At 41.4% G+C, this 22,590-nt stretch overlaps 1 protein-coding gene across 1 annotated transcript; it reads right to left on the bottom strand.

Moving 5' to 3' along the window:
* Window positions 1-473: 473 nt before the first annotated feature.
* On the bottom strand, window positions 474-22,269 carry LOC132889933 (patatin-like phospholipase domain-containing protein 2). Its single transcript, XM_060926742.1, has 8 exons — window positions 22,083-22,269; window positions 14,041-14,273; window positions 13,864-13,929; window positions 13,492-13,701; window positions 11,464-11,524; window positions 5,634-5,786; window positions 5,421-5,541; window positions 474-522 (listed from the first exon to the last, which is right to left on the bottom strand). The coding sequence occupies exons 1-8, from the start codon at window positions 22,267-22,269 to the stop codon at window positions 474-476; spliced, it is 1,080 nt and encodes a 359-aa protein (XP_060782725.1).
* Between the last annotated feature and the right edge of the window lie 321 nt (window positions 22,270-22,590).

Raw genomic sequence — 22,590 nt, 5'->3', positions numbered from 1 at the left:
AGAATGGGTTAACATTCCTATCCCTAAACTTGAGCAACTTGTCTCCTCAGTCCCCAGACGTTTACAGACTGTTGTAAAGAGAAAAGGGGATGTCTCACAGTGGTAAACATGGCCTTGTCCCAACTTTTTTGAGATGTGTTGTTGTCATGAAATTTAAAATCACCTAATTTTTCTCTTTAAATGATACATTTTCTCAGTTTAAACATTTGATATGTCATCTATGCTCTATTCTGAATAAAATATGGAATTTTGAAACTTCCACATCATTGCATTCCGTTTTTATTTACAATTTGTACTTTGTCCCAACTTTTTTGGAATCGGGGTTGTAATTCAGAGCAGCCATTTTACAGACATTTGCCAAATAGATGCCCTTTTACTCTTCAGCATTTCTCCATTTGTGCAATTTCTCATTTTCGTCTAGAATGTGCAGTGTGAAAACCTTTTTCAGGACAGTTTCATCTGCGAGGTGACTCCTACAGGCACAGAAGATCAGACACCATCTCCAACATCCAGCCAACAAATCTGAGTTATTGTTGGAGGACAATTAGCATTTTAATAACACATTTATTAAGCATTTCTATAAAGATGATCAGCTCCGCTTGTCTTTATTTAATAGTTGATCATTGTTCTATAAGTTAACAGCAAATCTTACAGTTGTTCTGTTCCTTTTTGCTAGTTATTTTTATGTAGGTATTAAAAACAAAACAGCAACATGCACACTTGATCCATTTAATGTTGCATGAACGTCCATGAAATGAGTTAGTTCTTGTTATCACTTGTGTTATAACAGCACCAGGCTCTTTTTTCCCCCTTCTGAAGTTCATAAGAGAAAAAATGAGCTTGTCATGTCGCTGAGAAACCATGACATTTCATCCTCATGCAACTTCACCTTCATCCCTCCATCTCTTACATCCTCTTCATGTAATTCTATCTAACTATAAATATATACAGTACATTTCTATAGCGATTATACCTCTTTGTGCAACGTAATTACAGTGACATTTCAATATATTTGTTACAATGCAATATATTTCTTGTGTGCAATATATATATACATATTGTGTATATTGCAGAGGTACATACAGTGCCTTGCAAAAGTATTCATCCCCCTTCGTGTTTGTCCTATTTTGTCGCATGACAAGCTGGTATTAAAATGGATTTTTAGAGGGTTAGCACCATTTGATTTACACAACATGCCTACCACTTTAAAGGTGCACATTGTTGTTTCATTGTGACACAAACAGTAATTAAGATGAAAAAACAGAAATCTGGAGTGTGCCTGGGTATTCACCACCTTTCGTATGAAATCCCTAAATAAGAGCTGGTCCAACCAATTCACTTCATAAGTCACATAATTAGTGGATAAAGATCTACCTGTGTTCAATCAAAGTGTCACATGATCTGTCACATGATGTCTGTATAAATCAACCTGTTCTGGAAGGACCCTGACTCTGCAACACTACTAAGCAAGCAACATGAAAACCAAGGAGCCTCCAAACAGGTCAGAGACAAAGTTGTGGAGAAGTATAGATCAGGGTTGGGTTATAAAAAATATCCCAAACTTTGACTATCCCAGGGAGCACCATTAAATCCATTATAGCAAGATGGAAAGAATATGGCATCACTATAAACCTGACAAGAGAAGGCCGCCCACCAAAACTCACAGACCGAGCAAGGAGGGCATTAATCAGAGATGCAACAAAGACACCAAAGATAACACTGAAGGAGCTGCAAAGATCCACAGTGGAGATGGGAGTATCTGTTCATAGGACCACTTTAAGCCGTACACTCCACAGAGTGGGGCTTTATGGAAGAGTGACCAGAAAAAAGCCATTGCTGAAGAAAACACATTTGGAGTTTGCCGAACAGTATGTGGCAGACTCCCCAAACACATGGAAGAAGATTCTCTGGTCAAATGAGACAAAAATTGATCTTTTTGGCCATCATGGGAAATGTCATGTGTGGCCCAAACCCAACACCCTGAGAACACCATTCCTACAGTGAAGCATGGTGGTGGTGGCATCATGCTGTGGGGATATTTTTCATCTGCAGGGACAGGAAAGCTGGTCAGGACTGAAGGAAAGATGGATGGCACTAAATGCAGGGCAGTTTTGGAGGAAAACCTGTTTGAGTCGGCCAGAGGTTTGAGACTCGGATGAAGGTTCACGGTTCAGCAGGACAATGACCCTAAACATACTGCTGAAGCTACACTGGAGTGGTTTAAAGAGAAACATTTAAATGTCTTGGAATGGCCTAATCAAAGCCCAGACCTCAATTCAATTGAGAATCTGTGGCATAACTTCAAGATTGCTGTACACCAACACAACCCATCTAACTTGAAGGAGTTGGAGCAGTTTTGCCTTGAGGAATGGGCAAAAATCCCAGTGGCTAGATGTGCTAAGCTAATAGAGACATACCCCAAGAGACTTGCAGCTGTAATTGTAGCAAAAGGTGGTTCTACAAAGTATTGATTTTGAGGGGGGTGAATACCTATGCACACTCCAGATTTCTGTTTTTTCATCTTAATTATTGTTTGTGTCACAATAACAAACAATGTGCACCTTTAAAGTGGTAGGCATGTTGTGTAAATCAAATGGTGCTAACCCTCTAAAAATCCATTTTAATTCCAGCTTGTAATGCGACAAAACAGGACAAACACCAAGGGGGATGAATGCTCTTGCAAGGTACCGTATATATGTATTCTATACACATTCACTGGATATGAGCAATCATGTGCTCTGATTGGCTACTCTACTACTAGGATATCAGATCCTATACCATGAGTAGAGAAAAACAAAATGGCAGTGCCCGTTGCTGAACCAACCAAGGATGAAATAAAAACTCAAAAAAAGCAGAAAAATATGAAACAAAAGTATTTGATGGTAAGAACATATCTTTTTTTATTTTTCAAGAATTACTATTATAGCATTTTTCACAAATTTCTACTGTCATTTCACCGGTTTGTTTACATTCTAAGCGGAAATTTTGTCGGATATTTTGTATAAAGTTTTTATTTATCGAATTTGCAAAAAAATAAAAATAAAAACGCTCTGTTTCTCAAAATCCAGTGAATGTGGATATAATCCTTCGGTGCTACGCGCCTCGTCAGCTATCGGCTCATGTACGACTCGATTTCGTGGAATAACTCTTAATTATACGTATTCTGTATATTCTGCACAACACTCCATCATCACATTTTTATTTGTATTCTTATTTTTATTCTATTTATCACATTATATTTTACCCCCTTTCCCTTTTCCTACTCCCCCCTGCCCCAAACTGTCTTCATGACGTATAGAGCATTGCAATAAGCATTTCACTGCATGTCATACTCTGTTTGATTGTATATGTAACAAATGAATTTGAATTTAGTGTGAAATCCTCTGTCCTGATGATTTCCCATGGCACCCCCCCCCCCCCCCCCCCCAAAAAAAAACAAACAAACAAACAAAACACCATGTTACTGAGATTATAAGTGCTGACACTGGAGACTCCTTAATAAAATATTATATAGAACAAATACAACCCCGATTCCAAAAAAGTTGGGACAAAGTACAAATTGTAAATAAAAACGGAATGCAATGATGTGGAAGTTTCAAAATTCCATATTTTATTCAGAATAGAACATAGATGACATATCAAATGTTTAAACTGAGAAAATGCATCATTTAAAGAGAAAAATTAGGTGATTTTAAATTTCATGACAACAACACATCTCAAAAAAGTTGGGACAAGGCCATGTTTACCACTGTGAGACATCCCCTTTTCTCTTTACAACAGTCTGTAAACGTCTGGGGACTGAGGAGACAAGTTGCTCAAGTTTAGGGATAGGAATGTTAACCCATTCTTGTCTAATGTAGGATTCTAGTTGCTCAACTGTCTTAGGTCTTTTTTGTCGTATCTTCCGTTTTATGATGCACCAAATGTTTTCTATGGGTGAAAGATCTGGACTGCAGGCTGGCCAGTTCAGTACCCGGACCCTTCTTCTACACACCCATGATGCTGTAATTGATGCAGTATGTGGTTTGGCATTGTCATGTTGGAAAATGCAAGGTCTTCCCTGAAAGAGACGTCGTCTGGATGGGAGCATATGTTGCTCTAGAACCTGGATATACCTTTCAGCATTGATGGTGTCTTTCCAGATGTGTAAGCTGCCCATGCCACACGCACTAATGCAACCCCATACCATCAGAGATGCAGGCTTCTGAACTGAGTGCCGATAACAACTTGGGTCGTCCTTCTCCTCTTTAGTCCGAATGACACGGCGTCCCTGATTTCCATAAAGAACTTCAAATTTTGATTTGTCTGACCACAGAACAGTTTTCCACTTTGCCACAGTCCATTTTAAATGAGCCTTGGCCCAGAGAAGACGTCTGCGCTTCTGGATCATGTTTAGATACAGCTTCTTCTTTGAACTATAGAGTTTTAGCTGGCAACGGCGGATGGCACGGTGAATTGTGTTCACAGATAATGTTCTCTGGAAATATTCCTGAGCCCATTTTGTGATTTCCAATACAGAAGCATGCCTGCATGTGATGCAGTGCCGTCTAAGGGCCCAAAGAATATGGGCACCCAGTATGGTTTTCCGGCCTTGACCCTTACGCACAGAGATTCTTCCAGATTCTCTGAATCTTTTGATGATATTATGCACTGTAGATGATGATATGTTCAAACTCTTTGCAGTTTTACACTGTCGAACTCCTTTCTGATATTGCTCCACTATTTGTCGGTGCAGAATTAGGGGGATTGGTGATCCTCTTCCCATCTTTACTTCTGAGAGCCGCTGCCACTCCAAGATGCTCTTTTTATACCCAGTCATGTTAATGACCTATTGCCAATTGACCTAATGAGTTGCAATTTGGTCCTCCAGCTGTTCCTTTTTTGTACCTTTAACTTTTCCAGCCTCTTATTGCCCCTGTCCCAACTTTTTTGAGATGTGTTGCTGTCATGAAATTTCAAATGAGCCAATATTTGGCATGAAATTTCAAAATGTCTCACTTTCGACATTTGATATGTTGTCTATGTTCTATTGTGAATACAATATCAGTTTTTGAGATTTGTAAATTATTGCATTCCGTTTTTATTTACAATTTGTACTTTGTCCCAACTTTTTTGGAATCGGGGTTGTATAAAATAATTGCTAAATAAACATCTTCAGAAAGCTTAACATCAACAGTGACACTTCATGTTTATGTGGCGCGACTGCCATTTGAGTCTCTGTGTAAGTTGTTGCTATAGAAATGATACTGTATAAGAACGAGTGCATTAATATAAAGACGCGATTTACCTTGCAGTCAGAACTACTGTCAGAGCTGCTGTTAAAGAAAATGAATCAACACCTTCTAATAAATCAGATTTGAGAATTCAGCAGTACTGTGGTTTACAGAGTTATGTGTGTATTGATAGATTAGTCGTTTTACCTGAGAAACAGAAAGTAGACAATCTCTACAGGCAAAACGCACACCATCAGTACGGATGTGACCAACTTCACTGCAAATAGTTCACTCATCCATCTGTGTTTCTTTGTAGCCTCATAAAAGACTGAAGGACAGACACAAGCCATGTTTGTACTAACAGACTCTACAGATTATTTCTCGTTCTTGTCAGTAAACGCCTCTGGGATACTGAAATACCTTTCTGGATGGATGCAGGCAGCAGGTTATTATCCTGTTTATCCAGCACACAGGTCTGTCCACTGTGTGATCCAGATTGTCTGGGTTCACGGTGATCATCTTGCCATGTGTAGTTGTATGAATTGATCATAAAGGAGTCCTGGTTGAAGAGATCTGAAATCGGACAGGTTATTGTGTTCCACTAAGCACAAAACATACACGGAATAAAGCTCTGTTATATACAGTATTTAATAGTCATTCCACGAAATCGAGTCATACATGAGCTGATAGCCGACAAGGCGCGTAGTGCTGAGTTGGCTATAAAGCTAGTATCTCACTGGGCTGCGACAGCTTGCGACAAATTGTGAACGTCATTCGCAAGAGAGTTTCAAAAGTGTCTTGAAACATTTGCGGGGCTTCTCAATTTCCTCGTATGAGTCGCAAAGTGTCGCTCCTTCGTCGCTGAAATTTTGAACATGTTCAAAAAATTAGTGCGACAAAATTTCTCTCAAAATAGCCGCAAATGCGTCGCTGGTGTCACAAAGCTGTCGCGAACCCTTCTCAAGTCAGTTTCCGTGAGGCTTCCTCTACTTCTCTGCCTACCAAGGGAAAGCCGGGCTGCGACAGCCTGCGACTAGTTGGAGACGCAACAATTGCGGTAAAATATGTGAATATCAATTCAGTGTGATTCCAAGTGAAAATTGTCGCTAATTTGCATATTTTATCGCAATTGTTGTGTCTCCAACTAGTTGCGGGCTGTCGCAGCCCAGTGAGATACTACCCTAAGCCATGCACGATGAGATTGAGTGGAATAATTGTTTTATTCTATCCACATTCACTGGATTTTGAGAAACAGCATTTTTGTGGCTCCTACCTCATAGAGGCGAAGTGAGGCAGTAGCCACTGTCATTGTGTTGTAAGAATGAGTGTAACAATCGTGCACTACGCATACGCATAAGCGTTACAATCACCAGAACGGCGAATCGTGATCTCACGATACGAACAGTTGATCTCACGTTATCAAAGGTACACAAGAACGAGTGGAGAAGCCATTACATATGTCATCGTGTTGTAAGAATGAGTGTAACAATAGCAAAACTTCGTAACCAATCAGCACTTATCCTGATCAAGTACGATTACCCGTATTACTTCTTGATAAACTTCAGAACAAATCAGAACCAGAAACGAAATAAGAGAAACCTCGTTATAACTTCATAGTATCGGAAGATAATCAGCAGATAAAAAGATAAATGAAATTCACCTCGTGGTTCGCCGAGGCTACTGATTCGATATCAAGTGAGTGGTGTTAATTTTAAGAAAATTTACATTTTGATTAGGGCGGCACGGTGGTGTAGTGGTTAGTGCTGTCGCCTCACAGCAAGAAGGTCCTGGGTTCGAGCCCTGGGGCCGGCGAGGGCCTTTCTGTGTGGAGTTTGCATGTTCTCCCCGTGTCCGCGTGGGTTTCCTCCGGGTGCTCCGGTTTCCCCCACAGTCCAAAGACATGCAGGTTAGGTTAACTGGTGACTCTAAATTGACCGTAGGTGTGAATGTGAGTGTGAATGGTTGTCTGTGTCTATGTGTCAGCCCTGTGATGACCTGGTGACTTGTCCAGGGTGTACCCCGCCTTTCGCCCGTAGTCAGCTGGGATAGGCTCCAGCTTGCCTGCGACCCTGTAGAAGGATAAAGCGGCTAGAGATAATGAGATGAGATGACATTTTGATTATCACAGCTTTTGTTTGATCCTTCTGAAAGGTCAAATTAAAGGTTTTGTAAGTTTTTTTTTTTAGCTTTTTGGCAGATATATTGAGAAGCCAATACCAAACTTCTGCTATTCACTTTAATTTTTTATTACATTTTTTTTTTAATTTTAGAGTCTTTACACTACACTTGTGAAACAAAATGTGCTCATTAGTATTAAATAATGCTTCTTAGACAATTCATGAACATGTGCTTTCTTACTATTTTGAAAATAGATCTAGTTCACAGCGCTGCTGGGCTGCCAACTCTCATGCAATGAGCGTGAGACACATGCATTTGATTGTCTTCACATGCTCACACGCCATACCTCCGATTTCTCACACTAGATAAAAATCTAGTTTATCTATCTAATCTAGGCTACCCATTGCGTCACGCCAACCACTTGCGATCGATCAATTACGCCTTACGCACGGCTTAACAGGCAGAGAGGTATTCCCTTCTGTACACACTCCCCTATGGTAGGTGGCGCATCTAATGATGCTGCACTCGTCGGAAGTTGGATAATTGCCTACCGTCAATTTAGAGGAAGAGGAGGGAGAAGAAGGTATCCGAGTTGAAGACGGGTGTCTCAGACAGGTTTGTACATATGCACGCCAATGTGTGGTGTTACTGGCGTAATTATGAACTTATATAAAGTTTCTGAATCGTTTTAGCCTATAAGTGTTGTGAGAATATTTAATGCCATATCGACAGCTGTGTACTAGGCATGCCAAATCATTATAGGCCTCCTGCCGTGCCACAGCCTCTATCTTCCCCAACAAGCAGCACGGGAGAGCACCTCCTTAGCACACGTTTATTAAGGCGCATTTTTAGTTTGCTTACTGTATGTTATCATACTTTATGACTTTATTTGAAGCCATACTGGAAATGTTGTAAAATAAAGCAAGTAAGAGATAATATTACAAATGCAAGAACAGCCATTAGCCACCATACCCATTGTTTATTTACAGGGTATTTATTTTTAATTATTTATGATGTATGTAATTGCTCAGTTAAAGTAAATAAAGCATGGTCACCTGTAATATCAAAGAGCTTGAACTTATGAATAATTAAAAAAAAAGACAGAGAACAATATACTGAGGAGACAGAGTTTCAAAGAGGGCAAGACAGGTAGAGAATATTTGTCAGATAACAGGCCCTGACGAATGCTCTATTACTAATAAGAAACATAGATAAGAAATAAATTAATAAGAAATATATTAATATAGCTTATTTAAGTATGACCAAAATTTTGAAGCCCAACTTTGTGTGCACATTCCCACCTATGGCCAAGGTTCAGCTTTTTGTGTTTCAATACTGTTCAAACTTAATCATTTTAATGTTTCTTGTAGCACATGCACATTTTGCTTACTGTTTAAGCATTTTATTTGTTCTTTTGCTGTTGATATTTTTCCCCATGCCAATCTTCTGCTGAACCCAGTGGTGGGGAAAGCCCTTAAATGCATAATGAATAGTCAGTGAGGGACAATCTTATTTTTGCAACAGTTATTAAAAACTTAACATTTAGTTTCAATTCAGAAGGTGTTTAGGCTTAGCTGATGAAATATTTTCAAACATGAACTTGCCTTTAAATCTGAAACACAGGTCTATAGGGCTACAGGAACATTGGCAGTCATCTGTAGTTTTCTAGTGTGGGGGCTTTTAAGCCAAAACTTGGTGCTTTTGCTGGCCACAAGCTGAAGGCCTGGCAAGTCAGGGTGTGTAAGAATGTAGGTATGGCACAGCAGGCCACTCCAAAAATCCACCAGAATGCAGGAACATCTACTAAATCCAAAATCTCAACACCCCCCCCCCATTGTCCATCTCCAGCTGGATGACCCACAAACAAAACATCAGAATGCAGGGGGACAAGTGAATATCAAACTGAATACAAAATTCCCACTTACTGCATGGTGTGCGAAAAAAATTTTGCCGTCAACCCCCCCCCCCCCCCCCCCAAAAAAAAATCTCACTCCAAGGAATTCGAAAAGTTGGCAGCCCTGCGCTGTATTTTGAACAAAACACAGTAAATAAAATTGGTAACCAAAATACTCCGAGCCCTGATGCTGCTCACCAGGGGCGCAGATAGGATTTTTGAACTGGGGGGACTGAGCTGTCAGCAAATGATTCCATTTTGTGTATATATATACTACCGTTCAAAAGTTTGGGGTCACTTTGAAATGTCCTTATTTTTGAAAGAAAAGCACTGTTCTTTTCAATGAAGATCAACTTTAAACTAATCAGAAATCCACTCTATACATTGCTAATGTGGTAAATGACTATTCTAGCTGCAAATGTCTGGTTTTTGGTGCAATATCTCCATAGGTGTATAGAGGCCCATTTCCAGCAACTCTCACTCCAGTGTTCTAATGGTACAATGTGTTTGCTCATTGCCTCAGAAGGCTAATGGATGATTAGAAAACCCTTGTACATTCATGTTAGCACAGCTGAAAACAGTTTAGCTCTTTCGAGAAGCTATAAAACTGACCTTCCTTTTGAGCAGATTGAGTTTCTGGAGCATCACATTTGTGGGGTTGATTAAATGCTCAAAATGGCCAGAAAAATGTCTTGACTATATTTTCTATTCATTTTACAACTTATGGTGGTAAATAAAAGTGTGACTTTCATGGAAAACACAAAATTGTCTGGGTGACCCCAAACTTTTGAACGGTAGTGTGTATACATGTTATTTCACCTCCCTCACTGCCATCACCAGGAACTACCTGCAGGCCAGGACAATGATAACATTTTACATAGCCTATGGAAATCCAAAGTTTACACATTATCATCACGCACAGAAATTGCAAAACTGCAAAACTAGTTTTAAAACCGCTAAGTTCCAACTGTTAAACATAGCGAGAGGCTGGGCTACGTGTGTGTGTGTAAAGTGTAAACCAGTGCATCCTGACTTTCTAACTATGCCTGTGTGTTGCTGTGAGCGGCAGTCAGTCAACAACTCTTTGCAAAGTTTCCTTATGAAACAATATGCTCGCTGAAATTATGGCAGGGAATGCCAGATTAAACATTAAAACTGCCTTCTGAGCACTGTATCTACAGGCTACCACCAAAAGAAGGAGGCTACCAGAAAGGCATCTCTACTCCGTACGATTTTACTTTCACCACGACATTACTTTGAACAGACTATCAAAAAATTGCAAGGTGATATGATAAAGTTCGGCACAGTTTACTTACAGTCGGGTTTTTTTTGAAAAAACGATGCAATCATTTTCTGCCTTTTGGCACCCTTCATCATGCTGTGTTGGGGTCCTGAACTAGGAGGAGCTGTCCCCGATATGCCTGTCAAACTTGTTGTGGGTAACCATAGCAACCAAGCTGGAGCTCGCAACCTGTGCAGTCTGCGCAGTTGCAACTATGTATGTACTGCTGTGCACCTCAATAAACTGAATGGTAATTAGTCTTTTGATTTTTCTGTGAGGTTTGCCTTATGCAAAGAAGACAGCATAGACCTTTTTTCCTCCCTATAAGTGGGGGGGACCGAACGAGGTGAATTTAAATCTGTGTGGGACAAATCCCCCCCGTCCCCCCCTCTATCTGCGCCCGTGCTGCTCACAGCTTGGTGATGCTTGCAAGAGATGAGGCAAGTAGAATTGATAACATGTGTATATGCTATATTTACTGTATGGGCATGGGATCAGAAAACTATTTTATTTATAAGCAGTAGCCACATGTACCCAGAGGGTACCTATTTTTACCTTCATTTTTGCAAATTCCATAAATAAAAACTTTATACAAAAGATCTGACAAAATCATTTCCGCTTAGAATGTAAACAAACCGGCGAAATTACAGCAGCAATTTCTGAAAAATGCAATAATAATAATTCTTGAAAAATAAAAAAAGATTTATTTCATATTTTGTTGTGCTTTTTTTTGGGGGGGGGGGGGGGGGTTGTTTTTGAGTAGTTTTTATTTTGTCCTCGGTTGGTTCAGCAACACGCTCCGCCATTTTGTTTTTCTCTACTCACAGTATACAAATTGATATCCTAGCAGTAGAGTAGCCAATCAGAGTGTGCGACTGCTCCTATCCAGTGAATGTGGATGGAATAAATAAGAATATCTATTGTAGTATTTTGGCTTTGTGTGAAATCTTGCCCACCATTTTCCTTCAGAAACCTGAGCGCGTCCTTGTATCCGTTTTGACAAATCTCTGCCATAACCTGAGAACAGAACAAATCAGTCACTCAGTAAGATCCTGCCGCTAATTTGTTGGTTGATTCTGTGTTTTCTGTTGTTCTTGTGAGAACTTAGTGGTTGTCTGCTGAGCTGATGTCACAGGGTGATATATGCACAGGCTAGTGCAGTTACAACAGTGCTTCTCATCTCATCTCATTATCTCAAGCCGCTTTATCCTTCTACAGGGTTGCAGGCAAGCTGGAGCCTATCCCAGCTGACTACGGGCGAAAGGCGGGGTACACCCTGGACAAGTCGCCAGGTCATCACAGGGCTGACACATAGACACAGACAACCATTCACACTCACATTCACACCTACGGTCAATTTAGAGTCACCAGTTAACCTAACCTGCATGTCTTTGGACTGTGGGGGAAACCGGAGCACCCGGAGGAAACCCACGCGGACACGGGGAGAACATGCAAACTCCACACAGAAAGGCCCTCGCCGGCCCTAGAGCTTGAACCCAGGACCTTCTTGCTGTGAGGCGACAGCGCTAACCACTACATCACCGTGCCGCCCACAACAGTGCTTAACAGGAAGAAAAAAATATCAACCATCTCAACCATAGGAGTTACAGCAGAGACTCTGCTTAACTAGTTAGCCATCTAGGAGATAATAAGCATGATGGTGCTGATGGTGAGACAGCTGGAAATTTTGACGGATTAAAACACTGCTGCATTGCTCTCTTTTGATAGAGATAAAGCAAGAGCTAATTCCCATTAGCATCAGTATCCGCAGGAAGTTTAACAGCCTTGTGAATAGGAAACCATTAACCACTGAGCCCAACTCACCCTTCCCAGAATCCAGTTTGTTGTGTATGTGTTTTTTTTTTAATGAAATCATGTGACTGCTACGCTTTGTGCAGCAAAACCTCTGCAAATTTACTATTTGTGATCCATTTGAAATCCATCCTGAACTTATTTCGGGCGGCACGGTGGTGTAGTGGTTAGCGCTGTCGCCTCACAGCAAGAAGGTCCGGGTTCGAGCCCCATGGCCGGCGAGGGCCTTTCTGTGTGGAGTTTGCATGTTCTCCCCGTGTCCACGAGGGTTTCCTCCGGGTGCTCCGGTTTCCCACACAGTCCAAAGACATGCAGGTTAGGTTAACTGGTGACTCTAAATTGACCGTAGGTGTGAATGTGGGTGTGAATGGTTGTCTGTGTCTATGTGTCAGCCCTGTGATGACCTGGTGACTTGTCCAGGGTGTACCCCGCCTTTCGCCTGTAGTCAGCTGGGATAGGCTCCAGCTTGCCTGCGACCCTGTAGAACAGGATAAAGCGGCTAGAGATAATGAGATGAGATGAGACTTATTTCTTCATCTACGTGCCATATGTGAAAGGTTTGAGTTGAAAACGCCTTATATTTTCTTTCCTTCGTGGCTGCCTGCAAGATGGCCTAGACTGGTTCTGATCCATTACAATGGAATGACTATACCAAAAGGGTCGAAAGAATTTAAATCATAACCATTTCCCCCCCAATTTTCTCACTACTTTACTGTAGATATGGTCGATTCCCACCCACCAAATGGGTCCCCTATACTGTATCGCACGGCTACCAACCAGGGAGGACAAAGGTCATCACGTGATTCCTCCGAGGCATGTGACACGTACTGACCGCATCTTTTCGGACTGCTGCTGCTTATGCAACATTAGTGGGCTGCGTAAGACACTCGGAGGAAAGCGCTATCCGCCGACTACCGTATACATGAGCACACAGATGCCTATGGTTGGTTAACGGCCGTGGCGTCATCAAGATTCAAAATGGCAACTCGCTACTTGGCACAGAAGTTTCTGGGGAGGGTGAGCTGGTTGCTTTAAACAAAGTGAAAATAGAGCAATGGCACTGAAGAGCACGTTGATTATAAAGATTAATCCAGTATGCAAGCTGTTCAGGGAGATTTTTTTCCATCGAAAGGACTTTTTACACCACAAATGCAAATGAACCTGTAGTTTACCTCAGGTTCTGGTGGGAAAAATGCTTGGCTAACACGGTGCACATTAGCCAAGTTGACATTGATGCTCATGTTACAGTGTCTGACTTCTTGGCAGTAGACTGGGTTGTCATATGGACAGATGTCACTTTCACCAGAAAATGGTGACACAATGATGGTATTCTTCAGACTGGAATAAGGAGCACTATCACTCAAAGCACCATCTACATAGCGCTGAAAAGAGACAGCACATATCACTGATTGCAAGGTAGTTCGTAGTCTGGCATGTGAAAATGTTGATTAGAGTTTATTAGAATTATAGTAACAGCAATTATAGTGTATATCGCTATAGAAGTGAATTAGACTGGAATCAATTTTTACTTCTTGGGTACTTACAGTGCCATGATAACTAGGTGGCACTATGCCACAGTACAGGGGGAAAAAACAGCTACAAAATAAAGCCTGGAGAAAACACAGTTAAAAAATGTAAACAGTATTAAAGCTTAACAGTGCACTATGACATTTTGAGTTAATTCTGATTTAATTTCCATATCCCATGACAGTTATTTTCACCTGGATGAGATCATCCTTGCTGGTGAACTCTGACACCAGCACATTCTTCCTATCTGAAAGACGTGTTAGCGACACACACAGTTTCCCACTGGCAAGGAGGTGAGCGTTATCGGGCAGCTCTTGGACCATAAGCTGCCTGGTTAACTTCAACAGGTTAAAGGAGGGATGCATGGAGCTCAGCGTGCCTTTTCGAGCCTCTTTGGCTATTGCCATCAGATTTTCACAGCACCTTGCTTCAAAAAAAGAAAGAAAGAAAGAAAACAAGCCTATTTATAAACACATTTTAACATTCGTATGGTGATTTGGTGGTAATTGTTTAACATGACAGCCATTAAGGGCGGCACGGTGGTGTAGTGGTTAGCGCTGTCGCCTCACAGCAAGAAGTTCCGGGTTCGAGCCCCATGGCCGGCGAGGGTCTTTCTGTGTGGAGTTTGCATGTTCTCCCCGTGTCTGCGTGGGTTTCCTCCGGGTGCTCCGGTTTCCCCCACAGTCCAAAGACATGCAGGTTAGGTTAACTGGTGACTCTAAATTGACCGTAGGTGTGAATGTGAGTGTGAATGGTTGTCTGTGTCTATGTGTCAGCCCTGTGATGACCTGGCGACTTGTCCAGGGTGTACCCCGCCTTTCGCCCGTAGTCAGCTGGGATAGGCTCCAGCTTGCCTGCGACCCTGTAGAACAGGATAAAGTGGCTACAGATAATGAGATGAGATGAGACAGCCATTAAACCATTAAGTAACAGTGTCACCAGTGATGATGAAATGGGAAATACTACACATCAACAGTTACCTAGTGTTTGTCCTGGACTTAGTTGACTATGACATGCCCCCTTTTTTCTACCCTAAAAGACTTGTTCATGGTTCAAAGACCGTCTTATTAAAATAACACATTCTGTAAACAGCCATAGGCTTATCCATCATGGTCACAATCAATTCCAACTGACTTCGGGCAAGAGGTGGGGTACACCCAGGTTGCTAATCTATTACAAGGCTCCATGAGGTTCAAACCCAGAACCTTCTTATTGTGAGGTGACAGTTCTGATCACTGTACCACTAAACACCTGAAATATTATGTTAATCATTAGAAACTGGGTCTTCAAGAGTTCTTTAAAGGCTTATTAAATAATTAATGTTTTTTTTTCTTTAATGGAGCCATTTCTGACAGGGAAACATTCTCTTGTGGAGTTTTACAATGAACCTTAGGGGTTCCTGCAGAAGAACAACCAAAGAACCTTAAGTACTATGTGCAGAAGACATATCAATATATCAAAGCAAAACAGTTGTTTAACACATCCAGATGGAAAAGAAAGCTGAAATTCTGATCGACTGCTTCATATTCATCTTTAGATCTCGAAAGAAAAATTGGCTTTGCTTTTCCAATACTTTCAGAGGGAACTGTATATATGTACTTAAACATTACCTGTTTTTTTTCCAGTCTTTTGTTCCATCACCTAGAGGGTTTCTTTCTTTCTGTTTTTTTTGGGGGGAGGGGTCACCATTCTGTAAACTCTACTGACTATTGTGTTGATTCCAAGGAGATCAGTAGTTTGTGAAATAGTCAAGCCATTATACATCCATCTGGCACCAACAACCACGCCACGGTCAAATTCACTGAGATTTTTTTCTCCATTCTGATGTTGAATGAGAATATTAAGTAAACCAGTACCCGCATGATTTATGCATTGCACCACTGACACATGATTGGCTGATAATGGCATGAATGAGCAGGTGTACAGGTTTTCCTAATAAAGTGGTGTGTTTTGACTGGTATCCATTTGTAATGCCCTCGAATTTATTGTTTTTGCTGGTACATGTGCTCGATAGTTCACAAATAATTATATACTTGACCATGAAAAAGCAATTTAAGTCAAGTCAAGTTTATTTGTATAGAGCGTTTAACAATAAACATTGTCACAAAGCAGCTTTACAGAATTTCAACGACTTAAAACATGAGCTAATTTTATCCCTAATCTATCCCCAATGAGCAAGCCTGTGGCGACAGTGGTAAGGAAAAACTCCCTCAGACGACATGAGGAAGAAACCTCGAGAGGAACCAGACTCAAAAGGGAACCCGTCCTCATTTGGGCAACAACTGACAACATGACTATAACATTAATAGTTTTAACATGAAGTCAGTTTCGTTGATGTTATAACTCTTCATTGATGGAAACTTGAGTGCAAAACTGTTCATGACAACCGCAGTCCTAAAGTTAGCAAGTCAACTGTAGTCCTCAGCCAGAAAAGCATTACTGTAAGTGTCCAGAGCGTCCTCCAAGTGTGACCTTCAACTGTCCATATGGGGCCGTCCTCCACAGGAGCGACGCGACAAGACTCCAACCAGACACAGGGCACCAGGATGGATCAGGCAGGTCTGAGGAGCAGAAGAGGTCAGCATCTCGATCTCAGGATTGACATGTAACTCAGAGGAACAGATTGGGGGGGGAAGAGAGAGAGAACACAGGTTGTTAGGTATGCCCAATGTCACCTGAATAAGTAGGAACAGTATACATATTGCACTGAGTACAAGCAGGGATTCCGGCAAAACTAACTATGACAGCATAACTAAAAGGGGAGAGCCAGAAGGTAACATAGGCATGAGGGAGCCCCGGGACATAAAGCAGCAGCCACTACACCGTCAACAAACTCGAGTGAGCAAGCGAGTGGGGACTGACAGCATCCATACATCCCAGTTTACCAAAACACTCTATGTCTGAGGACCCTCCAGATCTACACCTTTACCTCATAAACACCATTAACAAAAGGCTTGACTAAACAGATATGTTTTCAGCCTAGGCTTAAACGCTGAGACTGTGTCCGATTCCTGAACATTGCTTGGAAGGCTGTTCCATAACTGTGGGGCTTTGTAAGAAAAGGCTCTGCCCCCTGATGTAGCCTTCACTATACGAGGTACCAGCAGATAGCCTGCACCTTTTGATCTAAGTAGGTGTGGCAGGTCATAGAGGACCAGAAGTTCACTCAGGTACTGTGGTGCGAGACCATTCAGTGCTTTAAAGGTCAATAGTAGTATTTTATAATCAATACAATGTTTGATTGGGAGCCAATGCAGTGTGGATAAGACAGGGGTGATGTGGTCATATTTAAGATCACGGATGCCACACTCTCCTATTCATATGTTTGTCATGACTGATATTGGGTGTATTATCTGTTTACAGTTGCATTTCTGACAGAGACTATATCAGTATTTATAATTTTCCATAGATCTTGTATACACCAGTATTTTCAAATACATGTATATAATTTATATCCCTTTTTATTTGATGATATTTCCTTTCTGTTTTCATCTAAATACACAAACAACAAATTCGAGGGCATTAAAAATGGATGATTTGGTATTGAAAAAAAAAGAATGATGCACAAATAACAACAAGATGATGCTTCACATGTTTGTAGTGATTGAATTAATGAAACTATTTACCAAGTTGCAGACCCGTGCTACCTGTTCTTCATTTCTATTCAGGGTCTTAAAGATCTCATCTCATCTCATTATCTCTAGCCGCTTTATCCTTCTACGGGGTCGCAGACAAGCTGGAGCCTATCCCAGCTGACTATGGGCGAAAGGTGGGGTACACCCTGGACAAGTCGCCAGGTCATCACAGGGCTAACACATAGACACAGACAACCATTCACACTCACATTCACACCTACGGTCAATTTAGAGTTACCAGTTAACCTAACCTGCATGTCTTTGGACTGTGGGGGAAACCGGAGCACCCGGAGGAAACCCACGCAGACACGGGGAGAACATGCAAACACCACACAGAAAGGCCCTCGCCGGCCCCGGGGCTCGAACCCAGGACCTTCTTGCTGTGAGGCGACAGCGCTAACCACTACACCACCGTGCCGCCGGTCTTAAAGATACTGTGTGATATTTTTTGTGGGGTATGTAATTGAATCTGCCATATTTCTGTAAATACTCTATCTAGACAGCTCCCATTATATAAGTGACCAGGCAATCTGGTTTATAATAAGACCAGGTCGCAATAGGAGATGAACACATTTGTTTTGTAGTATTTTTAGGACCCTAAACCCCACTCGTGAGTGTGTTTTTCTTAATTTCTAGCATTTTTAGGAAGTACACTTGTGTTCAAAATAATAGCAGTCCAACACGACTAACCAGATCAATCACTGTTTTTGGTGGAAATTATATTACTACATGGCAAATAATTTACCAGTAGGTGTAGTAGAGTCATAGAAAACCAACAGACCCAACATTCATGATAATGCATGCTCCTGAGTCTGTGTAATCGAATAATTAAGTGAAAGGGACGTGTTCAAAATAATAGCAGTGTGGAGTTTAATTAGTGAGATCATTCATTCTGTGAAAAAACAGATGTCAATCAGGTGGCCCTAATTTAAGGATGAAGCCAGCACATGTTGTACATCCATTTCTCTCTGAAAACCTGAGAAACATGGGTCGTTCCAGACATTGTTCAGAAGAACAGCGTGCTTTGATTTAAACGTTGATTGGAGAGGTAAAACGTATACTGTAAAGAAGTGCAGAAAATGATGGGTTGCTCAGCTAAAATGATCTCCAGTGCTTTAAAATGGACAGCAAAGCCAGAGAGACGTGGAAGAAAACAGAAGACTACCATTCGAATGGATCGAAGAATAGCCAGAATGGCAAAGACTCAGCCAATTATCAGCTCCAGGGTGATCAAAGACGGTCTGAAGTTACCTGTGAGTACTGTGACAATTAGAAGATGCCTGTGTGAAGCTAATCTATCGGCAAGAAGCTCCCGCAAAGTTCCACTGTTAAAAAAAAGACGTGCTGAAGAGGATACAATTTGCTAAAGAACACATCGACTGGCCTAAAGAGAAATGGAAAAACATTTTGTGGACTGATGAAAGTAAAATTGTTCTTTTTGGGTCCAAGGGCCGCAGACAGTTTTTCAGACGACCCCCAAACACTGAATTCAAGCCACAGTACACTCTGAAGACAGTGAAGCATGGTGGTGCAAGCATCATGATATGGGAATGTTTCTCTTACTATGATGTTGGGCCCATTTATTGCATACCAGGGATCATGGATCAGTTTGCATATATCAAAATACTTGAAGAGGTCATGTTGCCTTATGCTGAAGAGGAAATGCCCTTGAAATGGGTGTTTCAACAAGACAACGACCCCAAACACACCAGTAAGCGAGCAGCATCAGGGTTCAAGACCAACAAAATGAAAGTTATGGAGTGGCCAGCCCAATCCCCGGACCTTAATCCGATAGAAAACTTGTGGGGTGACATCAAAAATACTGTTTCTGAGGCAAAACCAAGAAATGCAGAGGAATTGTGGAATGTTGTCAAATCATCCTGGGCTGGAATACCTGTTCACCGGTGCCAGAAGTTCTCAGAAACCGTGGTTATACAACTAAATATTAGTTTAGTGATTCATAGGAATACTAAATCCTTAAGATTTTTTCAGTTTATACAGTAAATATTTGGAGTTTGTAATGAAAAATGCAGACACTACTATTTTTTTGAACAGCCCAATGCTCATTTTTCTTCATTTTCTGTAAAGTAATTAAAATATTCATACATTTTTCTTCATGTTTTGATGTAGAATATAATGTGCAGTGTTCCCAATGCATGGAAATAAAAACTATTATAAGGATTTTGAGCTTTACTCACATTTTTAAACACACTGCTATTATTTTGAACACAACTGTACCTGTGGCCAGGATTTTCTAGATAGAAGTCTCTATGTTTTCCTACCAGATTATCAAAATGTAGAGAGTTAATTTACCAAATTTCAAACTTCTGTGTAGCCTAAAAGCTGAGAAAAATGCATTTAAAATACCTGGCGAGGATTTAGGGGGTACATTCTGGTCTAATTTAGTCATTTTTCAAAATGGCATAAATAAAAAAACCTCTGGGTCCAGAAAGCTGAAATTTTGAAAACTAATTTAGATTTACATATATTGGGCGGCACGGTGGTGTAGTGGTTAGCGCTATCGCCTCACAGCAAGAAGGTCCGGGTTCGAGCCCCGTGGCCGGCGAGGGCCTTTCTGTGTGGAGTTTGCATGTTCTCCCCGTGTCCGCGTGGGTTTCCTCCGGGTGCTCCGGTTTCCCCCACAGTCCAAAGACATGCAGGTTAGGTTAACTGGTGACTCTAAATTGACCGTAGGTGTGAATGTGAGTGTGAATGGTTGTCTGTGTCTATGTGTCAGCCCTGTGATGACCTGGCGACTTGTCCAGGGTGTACCCCGCCTTTCGCCCGTAGTCAGCTGGGATAGGCTCCAGCTTGCCTGCGACCCTGTAGAACAGGATAAAGCGGCTAGAGATAATGAGATGAGATGAGAGATTTACATATATTTTCATCAGTAACTTCCACCATTAAAATAAAAATATTGCTGCAACCAATTTTCTATATATTGGGTCTTTTTGGCTTGGACTTACCCACATATGAATATACAGTGGGGCAAAAAAGTATTTAGTCAGCCACCAATTGTGCAAGTTCTCCCACTTAAAAAGATAAGAGAGGCCTGTAATTTTCATCATAGGTACACTTCAACTATGAGAGACAGAATGGGGGGAAAGAATCCAGGAAATCACATTGTAGGATTTTTAATGAATTAATTGGTAAATTCCTCAGTAAAATAAGTATTTGGTCACCTACAAACAAGCAAGATTTCTGGCTCTCACAGACCTGTAACTTCTTCTTTAAGAGGCTCCTCTGTCCTCCACTCGTTACCTGTATTAATGGCACCTGTTTGAACTCGTTATCAGTATAAAAGACACCTGTCCACAACCTCAAACAGTCACACTCCAAACTCCACTATGGCCAAGACCAAAGAGCTGTCAAAGGACACCAGAAACAAAATTGTAGACCTGCACCAGGCTGGGAAGACTGAATCTGCAATAGGTAAGCAGCTTGGTGTGAAGAAATCAACTGTGGGAGCAATTATTAGAAAATGGAAGACATACAAGACCACTGATAATCTCCCTCGATCTGGGGCTCCACGCAAGATCTCACCCCGTGGGGTCAAAATGATCACAAGAACGGTGAGCAAAAATCCCAGAACCACACGGGGGGACCTAGTGAATGACCTGCAGAGAGCGGGGACCAAAGTAACAAAGGCTACCATCAGTAACACACTACGCCGCCAGGGACTCAAATCCTGCAGTGCCAGACGTGTCCCCCTGCTTAAGCCAGTACATGTCCAGGCCCATCTGAAGTTTGCTAGAGAGCATTTGGATGATCCAGAAGAGGATTGGGAGAATGTCATATGGTCAGATGAAACCAAAATAGAACTTTTTGGTAAAAACTCAACTTGTTGTATTTGGAGGAGAAAGAATGCTGAGTTGCATCCAAAGAACACCATACCTACTGTGAAGCATGGGGGTGGAAACATCATGCTTTGGGGCTGTTTTTCTGCAAAGGGACCAGGACGACTGATCCGTGTAAAGGAAAGAATGAATGGGGCCATGTATCGTGAGATTTTGAGTGAAAACCTCCTTCCATCAGCAAGGGCATTGAAGATGAAACATGGCTGGGTCTTTCAGCATGACAATGATCCCAAACACACCGCCTGGGCAACGAAGGAGTGGCTTCGTAAGAAGCATTTCATGGTCCTGGAGTGGCCTAGCCAGTCTCCAGATCTCAACCCCATAGAAAATCTTTGGAGGGAGTTGAAAGTCCGTGTTGCCCAGCGACAGCCCCAAAACATCACTGCTCTAGAGGAGATCTGCATGGAGGAATGGGCCAAAATACCAGCAACAGTGTGTGAAAACCTTGTGAAGACTTACAGAAAACGTTTGACCTCTGTCATTGCCAACAAAGGGTATATAACAAAGTATTGAGATGAACTTTTCTTATTGACCAAATACTTATTTTCCACCATAATTTGCAAATAAATTCTTTAAAAATCAGACAATGTGATTTTCTGGATTTTTTTTTCTCATTTTGTCTCTCATAGTTGAAGTGTACCTATGATGAAAATTACAGGCCTCTCTCATCTTTTTAAGTGGGAGAACTTGCACAATTGGTGACTGACTAAATACTTTTTTGCCCCGCTGTATGTTATCACTTACCTGGTGACATTTGACACACTATCATAGCTGCTATCAGTGCTCCTGATGAAGCACCACAAATTTTACTGGTACTTTTAATTAGGTGGTGAGCCCGTTCCAACAGACAACTGTACACTCCAAAGTAATAAATTCCCAAAAATCCACAACCAACAAACGAAATATTCCACTCATTATCTGAGGTGGACATGTTTCTCCTGCATGTTTCTCTCAGCATGTAGCTCTGAATGAAGTGGAAGTTCACTTCAGTTCACATTACCTACAATAACACTTGTGCAACAGAGTCACAACATGACTGACTTTGAACGTAACGTAATATCGAATGATTGAAGTTTGCTTCTTCTTGTTTATGATGTTGGTATGATCCTTACACACTTCCTCGTGTAAATTGAAACCAGTCCACGGTTCCTTTAAACCGCTTTATGTAATCATTAGTACTGAACTCAGTGACCTGGCATGTTATTTTGTATTCCCCAGTCAGCCTGAGCCAAGCTGTACCTCAGACAGGGTT

Source organism: Neoarius graeffei, chromosome 8, assembly GCF_027579695.1.
Source record: "Neoarius graeffei isolate fNeoGra1 chromosome 8, fNeoGra1.pri, whole genome shotgun sequence".
In the NCBI taxonomy this organism is placed as follows: Eukaryota; Metazoa; Chordata; class Actinopteri; order Siluriformes; family Ariidae; genus Neoarius; species Neoarius graeffei.
Note: the sequence above shows the minus strand (reverse complement) of the source record. Positions and strands in the feature narration are given on the sequence as shown.

Coding starts and splice junctions, on each gene's coding strand:
- LOC132889933 (XM_060926742.1), bottom strand. CDS start 22,269: ATGTCCACCTCAGATAATGAGTGGAATATTTCGTTTGTTGGTTGTGGA. Junction 14,274..22,082: donor AGTGTGTCAAATGTCACCAG/GTAAGTGATAAC, acceptor CTTTTTTTGAAG/CAAGGTGCTGTGAAAATCTG. Junction 11,525..13,491: donor TTTTCCCACCAGAACCTGAG/GTAAACTACAGG, acceptor TTCTGTTCTCAG/GTTATGGCAGAGATTTGTCA.